This window comes from Budorcas taxicolor, chromosome 23, assembly GCF_023091745.1.
Source record: "Budorcas taxicolor isolate Tak-1 chromosome 23, Takin1.1, whole genome shotgun sequence".
NCBI lineage: Eukaryota > Metazoa > Chordata > Mammalia > Artiodactyla > Bovidae > Budorcas > Budorcas taxicolor.
The window spans coordinates 23,844,354-23,868,351 of record NC_068932.1 but is presented as its reverse complement, the minus strand read 5'-3'; the positions used below and the strand labels follow the sequence as shown (position 1 = coordinate 23,868,351).

General features: G+C 52.4%; 1 protein-coding gene across 2 annotated transcripts in view; it reads left to right on the top strand.

Moving 5' to 3' along the window:
• SH3PXD2A (SH3 and PX domains 2A) overlaps window positions 1-23,998 on the top strand; it is a 246,450-nt gene that overhangs the window by 118,791 nt on the left and 103,661 nt on the right. For both annotated transcript variants that reach the window (XM_052660700.1, XM_052660699.1), the window contains exons 4-5: window positions 10,160-10,236; window positions 20,297-20,388. In XM_052660700.1, the coding sequence (XP_052516660.1) occupies window positions 10,160-10,236; window positions 20,297-20,388 (169 nt within the window). The remainder of the gene's footprint in view (window positions 1-10,159; window positions 10,237-20,296; window positions 20,389-23,998) is intronic.

The following is a 23,998-nucleotide window of genomic DNA, read 5'->3' as shown; positions in this document are numbered from 1 at the left end:
GTTTAGCGGGCAGGGCTTGAATCAGGAAAGGTTCTACAGGCTGAAGGGAGTAGCGTTCGGCCTTGGGTGGGGAAACTAGGTGGAAGGGCGCACAAGGAAGGCTGCGGTGCTGGGACCCCACGTGCCCAGTGAGGAGGTGGGCCGGGCCAGGTGGTGCCCCCAGCCCCGCCCCACCCAGCCCCACACCTCCTTGACCTGGACTTGTCCGCTCATAAGAGATCCCATTTGTTCAACATTTATTATGGGCCGGGCTCCACGTCAAATGCTTTAATACACTTGTTCATTGATTCCTCGTGATAGTCCTTTGAGTTAGACATTACTGTGCCCCTTTTGCAGTTTGAGGAGACTGAGATTCAATTAGGTTGTGACTTGTCTCATATCACACAACAGTAAACGTTGTGTGAGCTAGATGTATTGAAATGATGTAAAGAACTAGATGTATTGGGTTGGCCAAAAATTCATGTGGGTTTTTTTCATAAGATGTTACAGAAAAACTGACATGAACTTTTTGACCCACCTGAAAAAGGAGCCTCCTGGTGACAAGGACTAGACCCATCTCCATCTGGTTTAAGAAAAAAAGTGGAAATTTATTGACTCACCTAACTGAAAACCTCAGGGTAATGGCTTCAGGCATGGCTGGGTCTCTCTAGCTCTCAGCTTTGCTTTCTTCTCTGGTGACTTCATTCTCAGGCTTTCCCCAAATGGTGATGGGGAAGTGGGCCACCACTAGGAAGCAAAGATGCTTCCTAGCGATTTGGGACTTACAGTTGATGAGTTAGCAGCCCCTGTAGAAGGAACACTTCTCTTTCTGGTGGTTCCACCAAAGTCCCATTCTGATTCTCACTCGACCAACTTGGGTCACATGCCCGTGGCTGGACTATACTAATTGGTAACTCCAGGAGTTTAGGGTGGGATGAGCCTTCCTAAAAACAGACAGAGAATGAAGGAGAAATTATTCCTCCAAAGAAAACTTGGGCACAAATTCTGACAGGCAAAACCCACGAATGCTTACCATGCTAGACTTTAAGCCAAGGTGGGATCTTGGCATGGATTTGGAAGAGAGAGATTCGTGGGAGCCAGAACTCAGGGTGTGGAGTCAGGATCCCCTGGGCTATGGACCTTCCCCAGTGGGACCAGGTCCTTGCAGAAGCTGTGTGTGCTTACTGCTTCCAGCCTCAGCATCTGGGCTTCACCCCAGCCTTCCCCCAGCCCACAGGGCCCTTTGTCTCTACTGGTCTGGGTCGAGGGCAAGCAAGGCCAGGTGTAGCATGTAAGAAGCAGGCTTGGGGGCAGAGTGCAGACTGAGCCGGGCAGAAGGCCGCAGAGAGTGGGGCTGTCGTCTTGGCCACATCAGAGGCTGAGAGCAGGTGTGAGCCGGTGGTGTCCCCAGGCTGCAGCAGATCAGAGACAGCACGCTGGCTTCAGGGGTAGCTCTGGAGAGACAAGCAGGGGCCTGCCTTCCCACTGCAGTCAGCAAACAGCTGAGCATCGAGGGCAGGACCAGCTTGCAGAAAACTGGGGAGCCAGCAAAGGCTGACCTTGTTTCTCCATTCTCTTCCCCTCCACGTGTTGTGTTCCCTTCCTTCAGGCCTCTGTGTTCTCTCCCCTAACCAGACCCTGTTGTCCAGTGAAAAGCTGATGCCTCTTTGTACTCAGGTCTGAATGATTAATGAATTCCCAGGCTGATTCTCCCTGGAGCAGTTTGGGTCCCTGCCCCCCAGGGTTACTCCTGGAGTTGGGGGTTAGTAGTATCAGCCCCTTTGAAATTGAAGGCATGAAAATGAAGAGGGGTGTTTTTTGTTGTTGTTTTTCGTGGTGAAGGCAGAGCCCTGAGCAGGTTCAGGCATTAGGTTCTCTCAGTCCTCCTCTGCCCAAGGCTTTTTACTTAAGAGCGTCTGTCTCCATCAATCTGTCAGTGCCACAGCCGGGCAAGGGACCCAAGCTGGGCAGTCGGACACAGGGTTTGTTTGCTGCCCCGCCCCACTTCACCCAAGGACCCACGCCAGGTCGTGAGCCTGCAGAGAGCTGGGGGAGTAGAAGATTAATTATTCCCTTTTCCTCTCCATAGGCATTGCCTGTGTCTCGTCACCCTGCCTGATCTGTTCAGGCTGTTATCACAAAATACCACAGGGGTGGCTTGTAAACAACAGAAATTGATTTCTCACAGTTCTAGAGGCCAGAAGTCTGAGATCAGGGCTCCAGCATGGTCGGGTGAGGGCCCTCTTCCGGGTTGCAGACTTCTCTCTGCATCTCACATGTCAGAAGGGCTAGCTCTGCAGGGCCCCCTTTATAAGGGCACTAATCCCGTTCATGAACGCTCCACCCTCATGAACTCGTCACCTCCCACAGGCCCCACCTCCTAATTACCATCACGGTGGGCGTTAGGGTTTCAGCATGAATTTTGAGGGGCACAAACATTCATACCTGGCATTTTGGGGAGGGTGGGGAGTCCCGCTAGTAACCGTCACATCTTCTTTCCTCTAATTGCTTTGAGAAATTGGTTGCTTCTCCCCAGGTTACCACACCAGCCTACAGAGCCAGAGAGGACCGCTGTCCCCCATTCACCCAGCTTGCAGATACTAGCAGTTTGTCTCTCCCATTTTAGGTTCCAAAGACCCTTGACCTCCTCTCTCCAGACACTGCCCCATCCCTCCTAAGGGTATCAGGCAACACCTACATTTATTACACCCAGCTCCATGCCAGGTATTGCCAGGGATAAAGGGAGTAGAGAAAGTAATGCCTGACCTCAGGATGATTACAATCCAAGTAGGTATCCAAGACTCTCTAAAATGTCTGGTCAGCCCTGTGGACTCTCCCATAAGCCTTGTAAGTGGGTTTAAGAGTGGCCCTCAAAAGATGTGTCCACAACTTGTATCCTTGGAACCTGTGAACATGACCTTAGTTGGGAAATGGGTCTTTGCAGATGTAATTAAATTGAGGATCCTGACATGGGGTCATCCTGAATTTAAGATGGGCACTAAATCCTAAAGGAGATCAGTCCTGGGTGTTCATTGGAAGGACTGATGTTGAAGCTGAAACTCCAATACTTTGGCCACCTCATGCGAAGAGTTGACTCATTGGAAAAGACCCTGATGCTGGGAAGGATTGGGGGCAGGAGGAGAAGGGGACGACAGAGAATGAGATGGCTGGATGGCATCACCGACTCAATGGACATGGGTTTGGGCAGACTCCTGGAGTTGGTGATGGACAGGGAGGCCTGGCGTGCTGTGATTCATGGGGTCACAAAGAGTCAGACACAACTGAGCGACTGAACTGAACTGAACTGAATCCGAAAGACAGGTGTCCTTACAAGAGAAAGGCAGAGGGAGGTTTGAGACATAGGCTCAGGCACAGACTGGAGTGATGTTGCTGCAAACCAAGGAACACCTAGGGCCCCAGGAGCTGGGAGAGTCAAGGAAGGACTGTTCTCTAGAGCCTTCAGGGGGAGCGCAGCCCTGCTGACACTTTGATTTCAGACTTCTGGCCTCAGAACTGGGATAGAACACATTTCTGTTGTTTGTGGTCATTTACTTCGGCAGCCCTGGGAGCCTGAATCACTCTCCTTGCCTTTTTGTCTTCAGATCCAATTAGACAGGCAGGAGTGATGTTCGTGGAAAACGAGGACTCTGTGTCCTGACGTCTGTGAACCTTGGGGCCTCCTGTGGTCTCCCTCTAATTTAAGCAAGTCCCTCTGATTCTGGGTTGCACTGAAGAGAGAGGGCTGGGAGCACCTGTGTCCTTGGAGGGCAGGGTGGCTGCGGGGAGCTGGCCTGTGCATCAGGGACCCCTGGGAAGGTGAGGGGGTCCCTCGCAAATTCCCCATGACACCAGGAGGGGAGGGCAACAGTGGGATGACAGCCAGCGGTCCAGGAGGCTGGTAGAGGAGGGCGAGGCAGGCATTCAAGAAAGGCTTCCTGGAGAAGGCCTTAGATGATAGAAATTGAGCCTTATATAGGGAGGGATTTGAGTCAGCAGGCCCAAGAAAACCAGACCCCTTTCTGTGGCTTGTAAGACTCCTACATGGCTTCTTTTCCATCTTTCATCTTTGCTCTGTGTTTGCCTCTGCCTGAGCCCTCTTGCCGCAGAGCTTTGTGTGGCTGGCTCTTCTCCTCAGTCTCCATGGAAATCGGAGATTATATCCCTTCCGTACACATCCCCTCCCCTCCTAGAAGCTGAACACCTTGAGAGCAGGGCCTCCCCCATCTGTTATCAGTGGAGCAGGCCCTCCATAAAGACAGTGATGGATGGATGGATGGTTGGAAGGAGGGATGAGTAGATGGATGGCATTTGAGATGGCAAAAATAGCAAGGAAGAGGGAGTTATATGAGGATATATTCATGCATGCATATATGCTGTGGATTTTGAAGAGGAGAGGCTGCCAAGAATAGGTCAGCCTGGACAGACCACACGAGGCCAGCCCTCTCCTATTTCCCCTGTAGCCAGAACCCCCGTATTCCCCCCGTGCAGTGGGCACTTGCCCATCTGTCAGAACACCTGCCTGGTTCATGGAGTTTCCTGCAGGCTCTTCATGGCTGGGGTGGGGGGTCCCTCGCCATGGGTGCTCTGTCTGGTGTTTCTGCTCTTCCTGTGTGCCTGAACCCCCAACTCCTGCTCAAGGAATCCCTGTGGATACCACACTTTACAAGGAGGAACTTGGGGTTAATAGCTCTCCGAAGTTTCAGTCCTTTCTTTAACCACTTCTCCCTGCCAGTGAGAAGGAGCCATGTCCTCATCTCTCTCCTTCTCGAAATAATTCATTCTTTAGAAGCAAATGCCAACTACTAAGACCCCTCAAGTGCCACTAAGATCCTTCATTAGGTGCCTGGTATCCTGTGTGGGAGGGAGAAACACTCTGCCACCTAAATGCAGGGACCTCCTGAGTCAGTGCCCACCTGTGTGTCCCTGCGCAGAGTGGACACTCGTGGTGAGAAGGTCAGACCAGATTGCAGAGGATGAGGGGTTAGGCAGAGCCAGCCTCCCCCATGTGATGCTCTCCTGCTTGTGAGGGTGGGCATCCCCCTGTTCCCACTGGGCTGGCACCTGCTCAGCCAGGCTGGGGATGGGGGTGGGGCATTAAGGGCTCCTTAAAGAACAGGGAGGTTTGCCGTTTCAGGGAGCTCTTCCTCCCCAAGTCCACTAGACACTGGGCCCCCTCTCCTTCCCTGCCTCATTGGTCCGTTGGTCCTTGTGCTCATTCCCTTGCTCGCTCTGACCACTCATTCATTCATTCGCTTGTGTCTGGTCAGCAGAGACCCCCATGGCGTGGGGCGTCCTCCGCAATTAGTGCTTGTTCATTGCTTGCTTCATTCCCACTCAGCCCCCAAGGCAGCTACTCCCCAGATCGCCAGCCCAGCACCTGGCGTGGAGATGTGAATCACGCTCCTGTCACACACGCAAGAACATCCTCAGCGGCTCTCACTGCCTTACATGATCTGAGCCCAAGAATTCTTTGGAGATTTGTTGCCTTCTCTCTCGCTCTCACTATCTTAGCTCCAAAACCCCAGGTTGAAATCCCAACTCAGCCACTTAATAGCTGTGTGACTTAGGACACGTCCTTCAACCTCTCTGAGCCACCATTGCCTCCTGGGCAGAGTGGGGATAGTAAAAGCAGTTGCTTTAATAAAGTCGTGGTACGGGGACTCGCCTGGCGGTCCAGTGGTTCAGACTTCATCTTCCAGTGCAGCAGGTATGCGTTCGATCCCTGGTCAGGCAGCTAAGATCCCGTATTCCTCACAGTCAAAAAACAACAACAACAACATAAAACAGAAGCAATATTGTAACAGATTCAATAAAGACTTTAAAAAACTGGTCCATATCAAAAAAAAACTTACAAGAAAATTTTAAAAATAAAGTGGTGAGGATTAGGTCAAAGAACCCAATGGAAAGCTCTTAGCCTGTGCCTGACCCCTCAACGACCCCACCTCCACATGCATCTTAGGACTGTGAAGGGAGCAGCCACCAAGACCCGGCCCTTCAGTCTCCAGATGAGAATGCACAGGCCCAGTGTGGAGGGTCACACAGCCAGCCTGCGGCTCCAGCAGGACTTGAACCCAGGACTCCAGCCGAGTGCCCCTCATCCTCTCGGCCCAGCCCAGAGTGGCAGGAAGAGGGCCCTCCACTCACAGGCTCAGGCCGTGCTGGGCTCAACGGCTCTCTCCTCTGCTTTCAGGAATGAGTTAATCCTGAGGTCTGTCTCAGGTCCTGGGTGTAATCTTCCTTACTATGCTTATCATATTTCTGGGGCTGCATCTGCCTGGCTTTGAAGGCTCCGGCAGGGGCCTCTCCTGGCCTTGCCGTAAACGGGCTGAATTACATTTACAAGAGGCCTTTAATGCCCTGTGGACCCGGCTTCCTTAATGGGGATGTTCCTCCTCCTCCTTTCTCTTTCTCTCCCTTTTAATATGGTCACTGGTTTGGCCTTCCAAGTGTGGTTTGGATTCCTAACAGAGAAATCAAGACCGTAGAGTCCCTTCCAGATCTGCCCTCCCTCCCCCACCCTCCCCCACTCCCGGCAGCCCGTGCCAAGGCCTCAAGGAAAGAAGACAGTGCTCGGTCAGGATTTCAGTGAGAAGGAGGGAAGCCCTGTTGGGAGTCCAAAAACTCTACTGGGAAATGGCTTGTACAGAGATTCTTCTCTGACTTTATACCTGAGCAACAGACCCACGAGCCTTAGGAGGGAGATGGGAGGTGTCCAGCCTGGAGGCATGACTGCAGAGGGTGGGCTTCAGGGGCAAGGTAGGGTGAGGAGCCGTCCCAGCACCCTCCTTGTCTCTGCTACCCCAGCCCTCTCTTCTAAGTTTCTGCACATCTGGAGGCCTTAATTGTCCCTTAACTATTTATTTGTTTTGCTAGTTCTGTCTCGGCAACTGGATCAGGTCCTATCTGATCTGTCTATGTCTATATCTGTATCTGTATATCTCAGATATATATGTACCAAACCCAGATATATATATATACCAAACCCAGATATATATATATACCAAACCCAGTCATAGGCTTGGCCAGCCCTGAGATGGAGGCCTAGAAGAGGGACCTAGTTTGTCTCCCCATCTCTTCACTTATTTTTGTCCTGCGATAGGATGAGAAAGAGGAGGAGTGCTATTTTTGGAGAGTGGATCAGCAGAGCGGAGCCAGGTCTGGGGGCCACCCTGCCCCCAACTCCAGTCCCTGCCCCCTCCAGGTGCTCTACCTCCCAGCAAGTGCCCCAGGTTCTTGTGAGATACCGTTGGGCTGCTGGTGTCACTGAGCCTGGGTGGCCTCCAGCTCCTGACAGCTAAGCGGCTCAGGTAGAAGGCCCAGAACCCTGCCCAGGGCCACCTGTCATTTCATAGGTCCGGCGAGTGGGTCTCCTCCCACCTCGCGTTTATCTCACACGCCATCCCTTTGGCTGTAACTCCTATGGCCCTCAGGCAACAGAGCGACAGGCAAGCAAAAAAAAGGTAGGAGACAAAGAGGCCAGGAATACCAACTCTGTGACATCTTCCCCCAAGGAAGGACGGTCGTCTCTCATGTCTTGATAGATCACATTTTATCTCCTTTCAAAAGGAGCACATGGAGGAGCCCATTTATCTTGATGACACCATCCAGTCTGCACAGTCGCCTCTCTGCCCAGGACGCGGCCCCTCTACCAGGCTTTGTGAGAAAGGGAGGAAGGGGAGCTTGAGGGAGCATCTGAGAGAGGGAGGGAGGTGCGTGGATCAACAGTGCCTATTGGATGCCTTCTGTATGCACAGCCTTGTGCTCAGTGCAGGTGTGGTGAAACAGGAGGAAGCAGCCGCTGGAGGGCCTCCGGTTGCCGCTGAGTGTGGAGGGGTGAGGGACGCAAATGAGCAAGAATTCACACGCGACTTACTGAGTTAGGTGCTTGGCAGTCTGGCTGGAAAGGGCTGGTGACCAGTACCTGTGGTGACAGGGAAGTCAGGGAGCACTGTCGCGGCTGCTTCCAGGGGCCCCAGGGCCCCTTTCCATCCTGCTCTGCCTGCCAGAGTCTGCTCACGGGGACAACTGGGAGCTTTGTTCTAGCCATGGGAACATCCTCGGCCAGGAGCGCCTGTGAAGCAGTGCTCTCAGAAGCTCAGACAAGCAGGGGGTTGGCAGTAAACACCCCAGTCTCCTCGCCCTTGTCAAGGATACCTCTGCAGTGCATTCTACATGCGCCTCGAGTTCCTCAACAGACCTGAGCTGCTGCCATCGGATGATTAACTGGCAGGGTGACACTTCCTTGCCTGACCTGCCTTAATTCCCAAGATCACTTCCCAAACAAACAACTTGCACTCACTTCCTCATCTCTGGGTCTACTTCTGGGGAGACAGCCTAGACCAACACCATGCCCGTGCTTGGTGACTCAGTGGTAAAGAGTCTGCCTGCCAGGCAGGAGATGCGGGTTCGATCCCTGGGTCGGGAAGATCCCCCCGGAGGAGGAAATGACAACTACTGCAGTATTCTTGCTTGGGAAGTCCCATGGACAGAGGAGCCTGGTGGGCTGCAGTCCTTGAGGTCACAAAAGAGTCAGGCACAACTTAGTGACCAAAGGGTAATGAGAGAGGAAGCTCAAGTATCTTAACATGCAGCCTACATATTTGTTCACTTGCAACGGGAATCATCTCATTTAGGACTCCTAAATGAGATGCAAGTGATTAAAATGTATCTGCAACAAGTTTCAATTTTAAAAAATTGCATTATCTTATATAAGTGAAAAGTCCCAGGTAGACCCTGGGTTCAGCGGCTCAAATGATGTCAAATGGGTCTGCCCTTCACCATCTCTTGGCTCTGCTTTTCAGTCATTCAGGAAACATTTACTGAGGGAATTCTCTGGTGGTCCAGTGGTTAGGACTCCACGCTTTCACTGCTGAGGGCACAGGTTCAATCCCTGGTTGGAGAACAAAGACCCCATAAGACACATGGTACAGCCACGAAAAAGAGGAGAGAAAAGGGAAAATTATTGAGCACCAGCTCTGTCCCAGGCTCAGATCCTTTCTCTTGGTTTGTTTCCATCTCAGGCAATGATAGAGATGGTCACCAGGAGCTCCAGGCCTTCATCCCGCCAGCTTAGCAAGTGTGGGAGCAAACACTGGGAGGAAGAGGACACCAGCAGAGGTCTCTGGGCCGACCCGCATTGGTCCAGATCCTGTCCTCTTGCCCATCTCTGAGCCAGTCACTGTGACTCTGGGTAGCTAGACTGGGTCACATGCCTCCCATTGTTGACAGGGAGTGTTGTCAGCTCCGTCTGAATCACACGGTTAGAAATGGAGGAAGGAGGCTCTCCAGAGGGGAACTGGGTGGTCTTGGGACAACAGATGCCTGTTAAAGCCGTGAGGTGAGCCCCTCGCCACATGCTGGGCTCTTTGGGCCGTAAGATGAGTCAGACAGGCCCCTGGTAGAGGGGGCTCACAAATGTCAGCAATACATGGCAGAATGTGGTATGTGTCTTAGGACTGGACAAAATGTGTAGGTAGTCTGGAAAAAGAGTAATTACTCTCAGCTCGGCAATCAAGGAAGTCTTCTAAAAAGGAGGCACTGACCTGGAGATTGATGGCCACTACGCCTCAGACCGAGGAGTTCAGATTCCAAGTGTAACCAATAGAGAAGGTTTGGGAGCTGGCATTTCCCAGAAGCCTTGCCCATACTTGTAGAGGGATCTACCAGCCCAGCTGAGGGGTCCACTGGGCTGGGATAGCCACTCTTCCTGGTACTGGCCTGTGCCTGCCCTGGAAATAGCCACCCACCTAAGCTAAGAATAGGAATTCCTGCCTGGCTGGCAAGAAGGAAGGCAGATTTCTCAAGGAGGGATGGGCCTGAAAACAAAGCACAGCGTGTGGGCTGGGCCACCCTTTGTATTTATTCGTGAGGTCACTTGAGAGCCGCACCCACGTCGGGGCATGGATCCTGCCATTAGACCCAGACAAGGTGATTTGGCCTAGATGGCAGCCTCTGGGGCTCCTCACCTGCCCCAGAGGTCCTGGACCCTCAGCCTGGGGCACCTCCTGCCCCCAGGGAGAGGTGACCACTCCCCTCTTGTTTCCTTGGCAGCGGGCAGAGGTGGGGGCGTTTGGTGGCCAGCTAAGACGCTGAGAAGCTGAGGGAGAGGGAACGTGGGGTTCCAGGTTCCTATGGTAGCTTCACCCGGAATCACCCAGCTCATAAGCATCTCTTCTTCCAGGCAAAATCCTCTTCCGGAGGAGCCACATCCGGGATGTAGCTGTGAAGAGGCTGAAACCCATCGATGAGTACTGCCGGGTAAGAGGGTGTCTGAGGCTGGGGAGGGGTGGTCCACCTGCCAGAGATTCTGCGCATCTAAAAAGGAGGGTTGTCCATTCAAAACTCTCTGCTGCGGTTTAGCAAGTGCATCCTGAGGCCCGGTGTTTCCTGGCCCAGAGGGGTGGGTGTGGGTGTCCCTCAGGGAGGGGCACCCCAGGACTAGACTGCCTCTGGGGCACAAGGGCTGTGGGCTCTACTCCTTTCAGGATGCATCCATGTATACAAAACACTCCTTTAAATCACTTCCACCAGCTTGGGAGCTCTGTGCAGGGACCTCCGCTGAAAGGATTTTGTGTGTGGCATCTTGCTGGATACAGGAGAACCCTTTCTTTGAATTCTCTTTGGGACATTTTGGAATCAGTCTCGGGTTCAATATCATCTGAAATGCATATTTGTTTATACACAGAAGTCTTGGTAGATACACTCATGTACACATCTTTATAGATGAAAACACTCACTACACAGACACACACACACACGTATATACGTACGTTAGAACAGCCAAAGCCCAAAAACAGACAGGCAGTGACAGCAGGGTCGTGAAGCAGAGCCCATTTGTCTTTCTACTTTGTCTAGAGCCTAGGACCCTGCAGTGAGGACGCGAGGCTGCCACGTCGGTAGCCTTGGAACATGGCCTCTAGATGGCCAGACCACCTGGGTTTGAATGCCTGCTGCCTGTGTGAACTCAGGGCAACTTGCTGAACTTCCCGGAGCCTCAGTTTCTATGCTTGTCCAACGGCAAGGAGACTGGTACCTCGCAGAGTGTAGCCGTGAGGATGCAGGGATCGGACAGGCGCAAGTCCGCAGCGCAGAATGTCTGCACAGAGGAAGCATTTGATGGATGCTGGCTTTTTGTTATTATTATTACAACACCCAAACAATTTAATGTTATCATCGGGCACTACTGGCTTTTAATGGAGATGGAATTTCCTAGTGAAGTGAAAACTATTGTGAAGTCTGACTCAAGAATCTTGAGGAGAAGCAAGTGGAGGATAACGTTTTGTTGTGAGTGCTGGTATTAGAGTGGGAAGAGCTGGGGTGGAATCCCAGTGGCCCGCTGACTAGCTATTGACCCTGGCAAGTTGCTATACCTCTCTGAGCTCGTTGCCTGATCTGTAAGATGGGGGGTAAAAATAACTGTCTCACGGGGCTCATGAAGGGGTTGAGCAGGAGAGTGTATCTCACGGTGTTTGTAACTTCTGAAATGTTCTGTCCCTCCATGGAGTTGTTACCATAAGAACCTAGTTGCTCACTTTAGTAACTGTGTTCCCAAGATGACAGAGAAGCAAGGATTCCCAAATATTCTTCCTTATCCTAAGTTTGAATTTTGTGGCTGTGCAAATTATGCTTGGTCACTTTTTCTGCCTCAGGGTAAAAGGATGCCCTGATGATGAATTTCCTTAAGCTAGAAGTTTCTCTTCCTCAGATCAATATCCATTTTTCTCTTTTAAGGGCAATCTCCAATTCCGGTTAAATTGATGGCTGCAGCCTGCGCTTTTATTTCTCTTTATTCCTCTCTCAAGCGGTTAAACAAATGGGCAGAGCTATTTGAGGAAGGGCACAGGGCAGGAGGAAGCCTCTTGCCACTGGGACTTATGGTTTACATCAGCCTCGGCCTCCCTGAGCCGGTGGAGCCCAGGGCATTTGCAGTTGGGCTCTGTGGAAAGGCTGTCTCTTGGGCTGTCTGGAGCAAGAAAGTGATAACATCTTATCTCCTGGGATCAAGCTTTGAACAGGACTCCTAAGTCAGGATGAGAACTCTGGGGCCCCAGTGGTGCTACTGGTGGCTAGGAAACCATTAAGTGGGGTCTGCAACCATTAAGAGGGGGCCCCCTAACCTAATTAGCATAGATGAGAACTGCTCAGAGCCAGGCAACAAGAGCAATGTCATGGGTTCACCAGGCAGCCAGGCAGCTTGGAGAGGGTAATTTACTCTGAGAATGGCAGAGGGGGGTGGGGTAGTGCAGAAGTGACCTTTAATTCTGCTGAACTTGAACGCTAGGATCTGTGGTCCGATTGTCTGAGACCTTGGAATGACCTTGGAATGATCATTGGTGATAAAGTCCAGTGCAGTCCGTGGTCACTGCCCTCCGGCATTGTAGGTCACAGCCCTGCCGCACAGTCGTCCCGTCTGTGCCCCTCAGGGTCCAGCCTTTCACTCAGTATCACTGCCTCCCACAGCCAGCTGCACAGTCAGAGCCATGTGCAGTCCACTCCACGGCCAGCCCTGCCTTGCTTCCACCTGTCCTTGGACATGCTACTCAGAACCTCTAGAGTTTGATTTCCGCTACCTGCCTAGGCAGCTCTGCTTGGCTGGCCAGAATCTTCTTTGGACCTGCTAGACAGCATGGGCTCCGAGTCTGGGATTTGCTGGGGATTCAAGTGCGCCCAAGATTGTGAAGCTGGCTTTGTGCACGGCATAGCCAGCTGCCCTGCCAGGACTCAGATATGGAAAGTCTGACCGGGCAGTGGACTCCCCTAGACTTCGGGCTCCCTGCCTTCGCTCGCCAGCCAGTACCTCCACCCGATGGCAGTTTCACAGCCCAGATCTCAGTGTTAATTTTAAACATATATGGAGCAGATTGGATGAGCGTCACGGAAATTTTACCAAGCACCAGTTGGCTGATTGTTTTATGTGGCTCTTGAGGGCCGCTGTCTATCAAGAGGGGTTCCAAAGGCTTTTCTGTTACTCCATAAATTAATTTAATGGGCAGAATGGTTATGCGGTTAATATTTAATGGTTCTGTGGCCTCAACAATTTGAAGACTTTCATCTCACTAACAAGCGTGAGCTATACTTTGGGGGCTCAGATGAACAATCTAGCCCATAAATGACTCCATCTACCCCATTCCTGTGTGTGAAATACATGTTTGCAGTGTTTGTCTATGGGATAAAATAAATATCTTAGAGGGTGGACAGTGAGAAAGAGTGTCAGCCCACCCTCTGCCATGTAACACTGTTTATACAAGCCTCCATTTCCTGGTGGATGCAACTAAAATTTTTTGTTACCCCAAAAGCTGAGTTCCCTTCTATTATCCTGCGGTCCACCATCAACTTGGTTTCAGAATCAAGGACTTCCTTTGTTGGAGGGATGAGGGCTTGGCTGGAATTTGATTGAGGGGAAGGACTCCAAGCCCAACAAGGGGATCAGCCCTGTTGGGATAAGGAAAGCGCCCCGTCCCAACCCTCTGCATTTCCCAGACACATTCATTTTTAGCCCCACTTCCCAGATTCAAAAACTGAGGCTATTAATTGGAGGTTCTTAGCTCCAACCATTCCCCCTCCTACTGTAAGAGTTTCCCACCATGGCCCATCATTGTCTCTCGTGTTAATAAAGAAAAAGATTCATGCTGCAACAGAAACAGTCTTCTCAAAAGCAGCACCTGGCATGCTCAGAGTTACTTTGTTCCTGTGTCCCTCATGCTAAGGCAGGCCTGGGCCAGCAGTGTTGCTGATGGGGGGAGACTGAGGCAGAGCCAGGACTGACACATTCATGCCTTCTGAGAGGTCTGGTGCTCGGAGGAAACCCAGCTGGCAGAATCTCTTCATCTCCTCTGGTCCAGACAGACCCAGAAAAAAAAGCATTTCCAGCCTGGGATCAAGCTGATAGTGTCCATTTTCCACTGAGAGGTCTTCCGAGGAGCCTCATTGCCCACAAGAACCGCTGAGCGGCTCAGCTGGGTCCTCTGTGGTTGGTTCTGTGGGCTGCCTTGACCTCAGCCCCCTGCCTTGCAGCCCAGTCCGCAGAAGCTCGGCCATCCGCAGCTAGCCAGACTCCCCTAGGTCTCCTCCACCCCTTGGTCTGCGCTGGCCTCTTTCCTAGGCATGAAATCAACTCCCAGTCCCCCCTCCCAGAAGCCTCCCCACTCCCCAGGGAAAGCTGACCACCCTGAGTACTCCGTACAGGCTCTGCACTGCACACCCACCCTCCGTAGTGGGTAATTTCTGTGTGTCCATCTTCTTCCGAGCAAGAGCCCCTCGAAGGCCCCATCTGCTGTCTTTGTGTCTTCACTAACCAGCATGAGGGAATCCAGCCAGTATCTGATAAGATGCAGAGATCACACACACTCAGAGGAAGCCTCCAAGGAGGGTGACATGTCCCCAAGACCCCAATTAATAGGATCACTTGTGAAATGGCTCAAACGGCAATTGCGAATTAAGCACTATTTCCATTTCAAAAGAATTTGCTGCTTAGATCCTTCAAAAAGAGAACTCATGCGTTGAAATACTCTGATTTATGCAAGTTTGGTGAACTCCCAGCTTCCGAGATGCTGATCTAAGAGGAATAATCTGAGCAGGTTAGAAGCAGCCCCAGGGGTGGGAGTGGGGGCAAAATAGGTGGGACCCCAGCCCCCCCCCATCAAGAGTTCCTGGGTTTTTACCTATAAGAGTTCCATTGATTAGAAGCCAAAATGATGCTGCTAAAAATAGGAGAGTGTTTGATCCTGTGGGAAGAGCAGGACTCCCCCAGTTGCTTTGACAAATGCAGAACTTTGCTTTTTTTTGTTGTTTTGTTCTAGGGTAGACATTACCCAGAATGGTGGGCTTCTTGGAGGGGGATCATTTCGAAGCACAGGGTCTGAGCCAAGTCTGCCCGGGGCCTCCCTCCCATGCCACTGCTGCACTTGCAAAGACCAGGCTTGTGGTAGATAAGACGCTGAATTCACTGATGATGGTGCTGTTTAAAGCCCTAGAGCCAATGATTGTTAAAGCTGGAAGAAACCTCAGAAAGTCTGTAGCCTGGATTTGCCTAGCTGTGTTCCACCGGCTGTCGACAGGAATTGTTTGGAAAACTAGGTCCACCATCAGCAACCTGTGGGCAATGCCGGAGGCAGTACAGAGTTGCAGATGAGAAAGCATAGGCTCTGGACTCAGAGCACCTAATTCAAAATCTTGCTGCTTGGTAGCTGTGTGGCCTTGAGAAGTGTTTTAACCTCTCTGTGCTTTAGTTTCTTTTTCTGTAAATTGGAGTCATAGTCATACCCATCTCTTAATGTGATGATTACATGAGTCTGTCTCCCAGGATGTCATTATTATTCATAACTACTGGCCTGAACACAGCTCTACAGGTCTTGCCTTTGCTGTGCTGATGAACATGTTGCCCACCAAGACCTAGACAGGGATCTACAAGGCACCATTTCACGTGTGCCCACAGAACTCATTTTATCTCCTCCAACATGTGTTCCATGAACTAAGTTTGAGATTCTAAAGCTAGGCTATTTTATCCTAAAAGGAGCAACAACCAGGGAGGTGAGGTGAGCTGCTCAAGGTCATGTAGCAGTGTAGAATAGCAGAACTGGGCCTAGAGCTGAAGCCTCCTGACTCCTGTTCTTTCCAGTAAGCCTCACTGCTCTCACCTAATGGATAATGATAATGAAGCCAATAGTATAAGAAAGTTCACTATTTTGAAATTTTTATTTATTTATTTGGTGTGTCAGGTCTTAGGTGCTGCCTGCAGAATCTTCGTTGTATCATTCAGAACCTTTGGTTGTGATGCACAGACTCTCTAGTTGTGGCACACGGGCTTAGTTGTTCTTAGTTGTTCTTAGTTCCCGGACCAGGGATCGAACCCCTGTCCCTTGCATTACAAGTCAGATTGTTAACCACTGGACCACTAGTGAAAGGAAAAGTGTGGTTGCTCAGTCGTGTCCGACTCTTTGCGACCCCATGGGCTATTGCCCACCAGACTCCTCTGTTCATGAAATTCTGGAGTGGGTTGCCATTCCCTTCTCCAGGGAATCTTCCCAACCCAGGGATTGAACCCGTAAAGAAAGCTGAGTGCCAAAGAATTAATGCTTTTGAACTGTGGTGTTGGAGAAGACTCTTGAGAGTCCCTTGGACTGCAAGGAGATCCAACCAGTCCATCCTAAAGGAAATCAGTCCTGAATATTCAATGGAAGGACTGATGCTGAAGCTGAAACTCCAATACTTTGGCCACCTGATGTGAAGAACTGACTCATTGGAAAAGCCCCTGATGCTGGGAAAGATTGAAGGTGGGAGGAGAAGGGGATGACAGAGGATGAGATGGTTGGATGGCATCACTGACTCAACGGACATGAATTTGAGTGAGCTCCGGAAGTTAGTGATGGACAGGGAAGCCTGGAGTGCTGCATGTAGTCCGTGGGGTTGCAAAGAGTTGGACATGACTGAGCGACTGAACTGAACTGAACTGAACTCCTGCATTGCAGGCAGATTCTTTATTGTCTGAGCCACCAGGGAAGCCAGGACCACCACAGAAGTCCCTAAATTTTACTGTCAATCCAGTGCCAAGCACTGTGCTAGGCTCCTCATATCCACGATCTCATTTAACCTCTAATAGGCAGGTACCCTATGAGATCCATCGTACTGAGCCCAGAGAGGGCAAGCAAGGCATTCAGCATCACACAGCCTGTGAACAGAAGAGCTAGGACTCAAACTCACGCCTGCCTAGCCCTGAGTCCCTGACTTGACCACCTCATGGTGTGCATGCTGAATGCCCAATGACAGCATTTTAGGTCTGAGCCAGGGGTGATGCCCTTGAGGTGCCCACAGATTGGCCCCTACGGGCTCCTGCGAGAAGAGCTAGGTTTGGGGGTTCCCCGCTCTGGTTGTCATCACCAGCCCAGGCCTTGGGGACTGACTGCTCAGCACCCAGCGCTCCTGCCAAATGATCTTGGCCAGAGCTGGGCTTGGCGGCGTCTCTGATGGAAGCTGCTCTGAGCCAAGAGCCTCTTGTCAGCCTGAAATCAGGACGAGCCCTCAATGTGGCTCCCTTCGGGGCTCTCTGTTAAATAAAGATGCTGCAGTGGTTTGCCCGAAAGGCCTCTTTGTCTGAGGCCCTTCCAGCCCACGCGTCCTCTGCCCTGAGAATGCTGGTCTCCGTCGGTATGAAGAGCCCCTGTGTTCACCGCTGCCGCTGGGGGAGCCAGGCGGCCGCTCTACACCCGAGTGGGAGGGCGCCTGCCCTGGCCTCCTCCCTCTGCTGTCAGGGAGGTCACACTGGCAGCAACTCTGCACACAGCCTGGGTCCCTGGGAACGCCCTCCTGCCCATCCCAGCCCATCAGTGCTCCCTCCTGAACCCCTCCTGCCTCCCTGCCACCGGGAGCCCTTGCTCTCTGCACCTGCCTGCGTTCCGTTTCCCTGTCTCTGCCTCTCAGTTTCCCTGTCCCTCTCCATCTCTCCATCTGTCTGTTTCTTTGTCTCTGCCTTTCTCTCCTTCTCTCTCTCTCTCTTTCCATCTCTGTCTCTCTTTGTCTCTGCCTCTCCCTCCATCTCTGTCTCTGTCTGCATCTTTCTCTCCTCGCCCCCGTCTCTCTGTCTCTGTCCTCTTTCTCAGTTTTTCTTTCCTTCTACCCTTCTCTCCTGGGGAACAAAGCAGCACATACCATGTGTGTTAAATGAAAACTTGGACACTGTAGGGATAAGTCCGCCCAGGCTGTGTCTGAGCACAGGGCTTTATTCTGCCACTTACTCTAGTTGGAGCCTCAGTGTCCCCACCATAAATGGAAGCAGTGACGGGTACCTCCAGGACTGTACGGGGTCCGCTTCACTAGATTTTTGCTTGTGAGGGCAGGGGCTATGTCTGGCTCATGCCTGTACCACCCGGGTATACACCAAAAGGCTCCCTGCTTGTTGGATGATTGGAGAGTCCTACGGTAGTGCCTGACACGTGGTAGTTGCTCTTTGAATGTTAATTTTCTTTCTTTTGTTTTCCCCTGCCTGGTCTTGGGGATGTGATCTGTTAGAGACTCTTGGAAAACCGCAGGCTCTGGAAGGAACAGCTGGGAATTGCAGTGTGTCTTACCTGCTAAGATCAGGTCTTGTCCCCTCTTGCCCAGCTGTGGGTGTGGCATCCGGAAAGGCCACTGTGCTCCATGCCACACTTGAATCACTACCTGAGCAGCTCAGAGAAGAAGTAAACGATCACATCCCTTTTCCTCAACACTATACCTCTGTCAATGCACCTAAGACCACATGTGCTTTCCTTGCCCCTGTATTATGTCCTGTTGGTGCTGCACACCAAAGCCTTATTCATTTATTCATTTGAACAAATACTAACTGAGTGCCAGGCTGTCTTCTAGGATCTGGGCACACAGCCGTCAACAAAACAGACTAAAATCTCCGCCCGCATGGAACTTCCTTTATAGCAAGGTCTTTCCCACGTGTGGGCAGGCCACGTGGCCTCCCTGACTCTCAGTCTCCTCCTCAGGAACACGGGAATGAGATCTGCCCTCGTGAGGACCATCATGAGGTTCCCAGTGGCCACACTCATGGAGGCCCAGCATGGTTGGCACAGGGGAGCTGCTGGGTCAGGTCACTGCACCTGAAGCAGCCCCAGGGCAGGGAGGCTGGGGAGGCACAGGCTCCCATCTGGCTGGCCACTGCTCCGGAGCCTCCTTATCAGCATTTCCTCACACTCCTGTCGCCCAGGGTTTCTGTCTTTCTTCCCTTGGCTCTAGCCCAGAGTTCAGGACTGGCCCTGTCCCCCAGCCCTACTTTCACCTCATCTGTCTGTCTGTGTTAAAGGATCACCCCAGTGTCTTCTCTCCATACTGAATGAGGGGCCCAAAAGCAGGGCTTTGCCTGGCCTCACCCTACATCCCCCCCACCCCCCACTCCACTGGACTGGGCCGGGTTAGCAGCGGTCCAGGTGTCCAGGCTAAAAGGTGTGGCATCTGTGCTGGTGCACAGCAGGAAACTGGTCACCTCTGACCCTCGTCCCTCACTGTCCAGCAGCGGGCTCGCACCCCTCCTGAGCGACAAGCTCACAGCTCCCCTCACTTCTGCCTGCACAGTTATCCTCCTGGGGATGCCCACCTCCTCTCGCCTGCCCGAATCCTGCACACCCCTCAGGCCAAACTCCTGCCCACTCTTCTAAGAAGCCTTTCCACACCCTTCAGCTTATTCTGCTCCTTCCAGGCTCAATTCAGCTTGGCCTAAGGAAGGCCCTGTTAGACCATACCACACCCAACCTCTGGCAGCTCTTAGAGCCACCGTACTTGGTCCCCTGACCCTCACCTTGACCAGTCAATTCTTTTTAATTCATCATTTTATTTTTAAATATTTATGTATTTTTATTGTTTATTTTGCTGCACTGGGTCTTAGTTGCGGTATGCAACTGGTTCCCTGACCAGGGATCGAACCTTGGTCCCTGCATTGGGAGTGTGGAGTCTTAGGCACTGCACCATGAGGGAAGTCCCTTGACCAGTCAGTTCTTACCTGTCTCTCAGAAATCAGCTTCAAAGAGACTTTCCTAAAACCACCTCCTTTCCTAATCTTCCCAGGTCTGATCAGACTCTGTCATAGCACCCTATTGTCCTTGGTAGAATGACCAGCTTGTCATTAAATAATTAATGGTGCAGTGAGTACTTAGAGGCTGTGTATACCTGATGAGGCTGAGGTGTGGCTAGTATGGGGGATGAGGCTGGTGGGAAAAGGCCTTGGATTGTGGAGTTAAGGATTTTGGACTTATGTTGTGGGCAAGAGAAAACCCTTTCAGGGTTCATGCAGAATAATACATTCCCAAGGACCCTGAGACCTAGGGTTTAATGGCCTCCTCCCTTTTTTTTCTTTTTCATATGGTTGGCTAGTTGTTTAGTTGGTTAACTGCCTAATTAGATGGTTGGTTGGTTGAATTGTTGGCTGGATGGTTGACAGGTTGATTGCTTTGACTGTCTTCTCTCCATCCTAAATGAGGGACCAAGAAGCAGGGCTTTGCCTGACCTCACCCTTCACCCCCCAAACACTCCACACTGGACTGGGCCGGGTTTATTAGTTGACTGTGTGGTTAGTTCATTAATGGAATGGTTGGTTAGTTGATGGGAGGGATGGATGGATAGATGGAGGGAGAGTTGTTTCATTAATTAGCTGATTAGTTAACTTCTTGATTGTTGTCTGGTTGGGTGGTGGGTGGGTAGCTGGTGGCACCTGTTCACTATGTCTTCCCCGGCACAGTCCTCAAGCTTCCCCCATCACTGTTGGCCCAAGCTGACCTAGCTTTTGGTTTCCCTGCTCCCAGTGTCATCAGGCCTAATGCCCTTTCTTCCCATCTTTCCACAGGCCCTTGTCCGGCTACCACCCCATATTTCACAGTGTGATGAAGTCTTTCGGTTCTTTGAGGCCCGACCGGAGGATGTCAACCCCCCCAGAGAGTAAGTGCTAACTCAAGCCTCTCCTGTGAAGCTAATGCTGAGGCCAGCCTGGAGAGGCTCCAGACGTGGGGATACAGTAGAGGGCGTGCTGGCCAGGCCAACGGGGCTAAACATGGACCAAAGGAAGGAAGAGCAGCAGTCCCCAGACTCCTGCGCCCAGGGCTTGTTCCTCGTTTCTCTGACCCCAGACCTGGCAAGGGCGGGTGTCTCTCCATCTGGGGAGCAGGTTTCCGTGCAAACTCTTTCTGGTTCATAGCTTATTGTCAGAAGCAGATGAGATAACAAAATATAAGGTCGTGCCGTTCAGACATGGGATTAGCAGCCATTGCTCTTATTTGTTGACACTACCAAGCGCCCAACTGACATGTAGAACCAGGAGGACATGTGCTGCCCAGGCAAACCTCACCCGCCGAGTAACCCAGCGGTCCTATATTATAGGATCTGGCAACAGACCCTATAATTATTATCAAAAACAACGAGTGCGTGCAGAGTATTTACCAAATGGCTTTTACCTGTAGCATTTTACAATAGACCTAAGGAGCCTAGGGGCTTCCCTAGTGGCTCAGCAGTAAAGAATTGCCTGCAATGCAGGAGACCTGGGTTTGATCCCTGGATCGGGAAGATCCCCTGGAGTAGGGCAGGGCAACACACTCCAGTATTCTTACCTAGAGAATCCCATGGACAGAGGAGCCTGGCAGGCTACAGTCCACAGAGTTGAAAAGAGGCGGACGTGACTGAGCGACTTAGCATGCACACAAGGTAGCCCAGTTTGCAGAGGAGGAAACTGAGGCTCATGAGCTTAGGTGCATTTTCCGGAAGCCATACAGCTAGCTGGGTATGGGACAGGCATGAGACTTGAACTAAAATCTTTTGATTCCTCATGGTTCCGAGATGGTCGATGTTCCATGCTGGGGAGAAATAGGGAACCAAGCGGGTCTTTTTTCTTCTCTGGAAGCAGGATACCCTGGGCCAGGTGGTCAAGATGACCCACTAGGTCGTGCTGGAATCTCACACACACGCCCAGACTCCATCCTAGGCCACAGCACCCCCGGGTCCACCTGGCCCCGCCACTCCCCAGTTGTGCTGGCCTCTCAGAGCCTCTTGTTCTCCTTCCTCCCACGGGGAGAGAGGAGATGTCCCTCCCCAGGTGGGTTGATCCTTGGAGTCACAGATGATCGTGTGCCCAGGGGGACTGTCACTGGATGGGTGAAGTAGCAGGTGCATTGCCATAAAATCAGCTGACCCTGCCTTCGATTGGCGACCCTACACCCACTCTCCAGCAGTCAGCTAAATAAGTTGGTCTTATTTCCCCTGTAGACTAATGGCAGGGCCAACATGGCCCTTCTCGGAGTCCTACTCTTTGCAACCCCATGGACTATAGCCCTCCAGGCTCCTCTCTCCATGGGATTCTCCAGGCAAGAATAATGGAGTGGGTTGCCACGCCCTCCTCCAGGGGATCTTCCCAACCCAGGGATCGAACCTGCGTCTCCTGTAACTCCTGCATTACAGCTGGATTCTTTACCACTGAGCCACCAGGGAAATGGACCAATGGTAGTAGGTTAGCCTTTTGCCCATCCCTGGAAGGCCCTCAAGGAATGGTGGAAACCAGGCTTAGGGAGACAGGTGTTGGTGAGGCCACAGGCGTGGCTTTGCGGGGCAGGCTGTGGGGTCCATACCCACCACTCAAGTCTCTGTGATCTCAGATCATTTGCCCAGCCTCTCTGTGTTTCTAACCCTGAAAAGCAAGAATGCCGGACTCCTGGGGCAGTCCAGGGGCTTACCGAGAGGACACGTGTACTGAGATAACCCGGCCAGTGCTACTGGCCCATGGATGGGAGGTTGTGGAACAGAATGGAACGTGGCTCCTTGCGCACTCCACCTCTGCAGATCACAGCCTGGCTTTTGCAGGGAGGAGTCATAAAGCAATTTAGTCTCCAAGTTTCCATGGCAATGGGTTATCTGCCTCTTCTTGAGGTGGTACCGGCCACCTGGGCCAGTTTACATCTCGTCTGGCAAGAGAGGGCCTGAAAACAGAACCACTCCAGCACGACACAGGCCTGAGGGTCGGGAGGTGGGTTTGGCTGTGGCCCCAGAGTTCCAAAGGTTTCCTCCACCCTGGCCCCTCTCGGCCTCCAGGACCTGCGAAGAGAGACCTGTGTTCCATGCAGAGCGTAGCTCAGACCCAAGGGGGACCCGCGCTGACGATCTGCCAGCCAAGTGCTTGCATCCCTCCCTCTCAGGACTGCGTGCACCGTCCCAGACCACCACACACCTCCCCCCTCCATCCTGAAACATAAACACGGATCGAGTAACAGCGTATTTTGACTCTGGGGCGACTGTGGAGTGGCTTATCAAATTATCAAAGCCTGTGGATTTAATTGGAATTTTGCAGATAACCCCGGCCTCTTTCAAGTGTGCTGCTGCGGGACCTCAGCGCTCAGGGGGCTGGGGTGGGGGACTGTGGCCCTTTCCATCTTGTGAGGAAGACAAGGTTGCAAAACAGCCCAGCTCGGTGGGGGAGGTGGGCAACAGGCCCCAGCCCTTCGGCTTTGATCCCAGGCCGCTCGCTGGCTTCTGTGGGTGGAGAGCGGGGCCCACCTCTGGGCTGCCAGCCTTTGCTGTAGACCATGGGCCCCGCACAGAAAGGGGTTTCTTTATAGAGATGTTTGGTGAGCCTGGCACTGGCGGCCATGGTGTTTCTGCCTTCTTATATGGCTGCTTAAGAATGCAAAGGTTGCTCCAGTGCCCTGCCCTCCTCTCCTCTAACTACTGGCTAGCCAGTCCTTCAGCAGCACTGACCTCTTCTGGAGGGCTCTGACTCAGGCCCCGGATCCTGGCATTATTCTGGATTCACACCCCTGCATCCAACCCGTCACCACATCCTTCAGGCACCACCTTCGGCATACACCCAAACCCTGACCACCTCTCACCTCACCGTCTCCCCAGCTGCTACCCTGGGGGCAGGGAGGGGCAAGCCTTACCTCCCCTGGATTCTGGCCTGACTGTTCTCTTGTTTCTGCCTTTGCCCTCCATGGTCCATTTTCAACACAGAGGATGGAACGACCACTTAAAAATGCACATCAGATCATGTCCCTCTTCTGTCACTTTCCTCCACGCCTCTGGTGTTGCTCAGAGTCAAGGCCCTTCCGCCAGCTCCCCCCTTGCCCCTGGTGGCACCTGCTGCCTCTGCCAGCTGGCTCTGCTCCAGCCACACCTCCTGCCCCTTCTCACACCCTCCAGCTGTGTTCTGCCATGGGGGCTTCACACTGGTCTCCCCTCCGCCTGGAATACTCAGCCCCTCCCCAGGAGATCCCCCAGCCTGGTCCCACACCTCCTTGCAATATTGACTCAAACAGCTGCCCAGCAAGGCCACTCCTGGCTTTCCTGCTTAAAATCCCCAGCACTGGCTTCCCTGTCCTGACTTCATCTTCCTGCAGAAAATGTATCACTGCCTCCCACACGCCCTGCTCCCTCCCCGCGTTATTGTCAGGCTGGTAGAGCAGGACCGGTCAGATCACGGTATTGCCAGTGCCCAGAGCAGGTGTGCAGGAGACGTGCAGGACAGGTGAGTGGTGTCACTCAGGCTCCGTGTTAGTCCCCCACAGGCGGT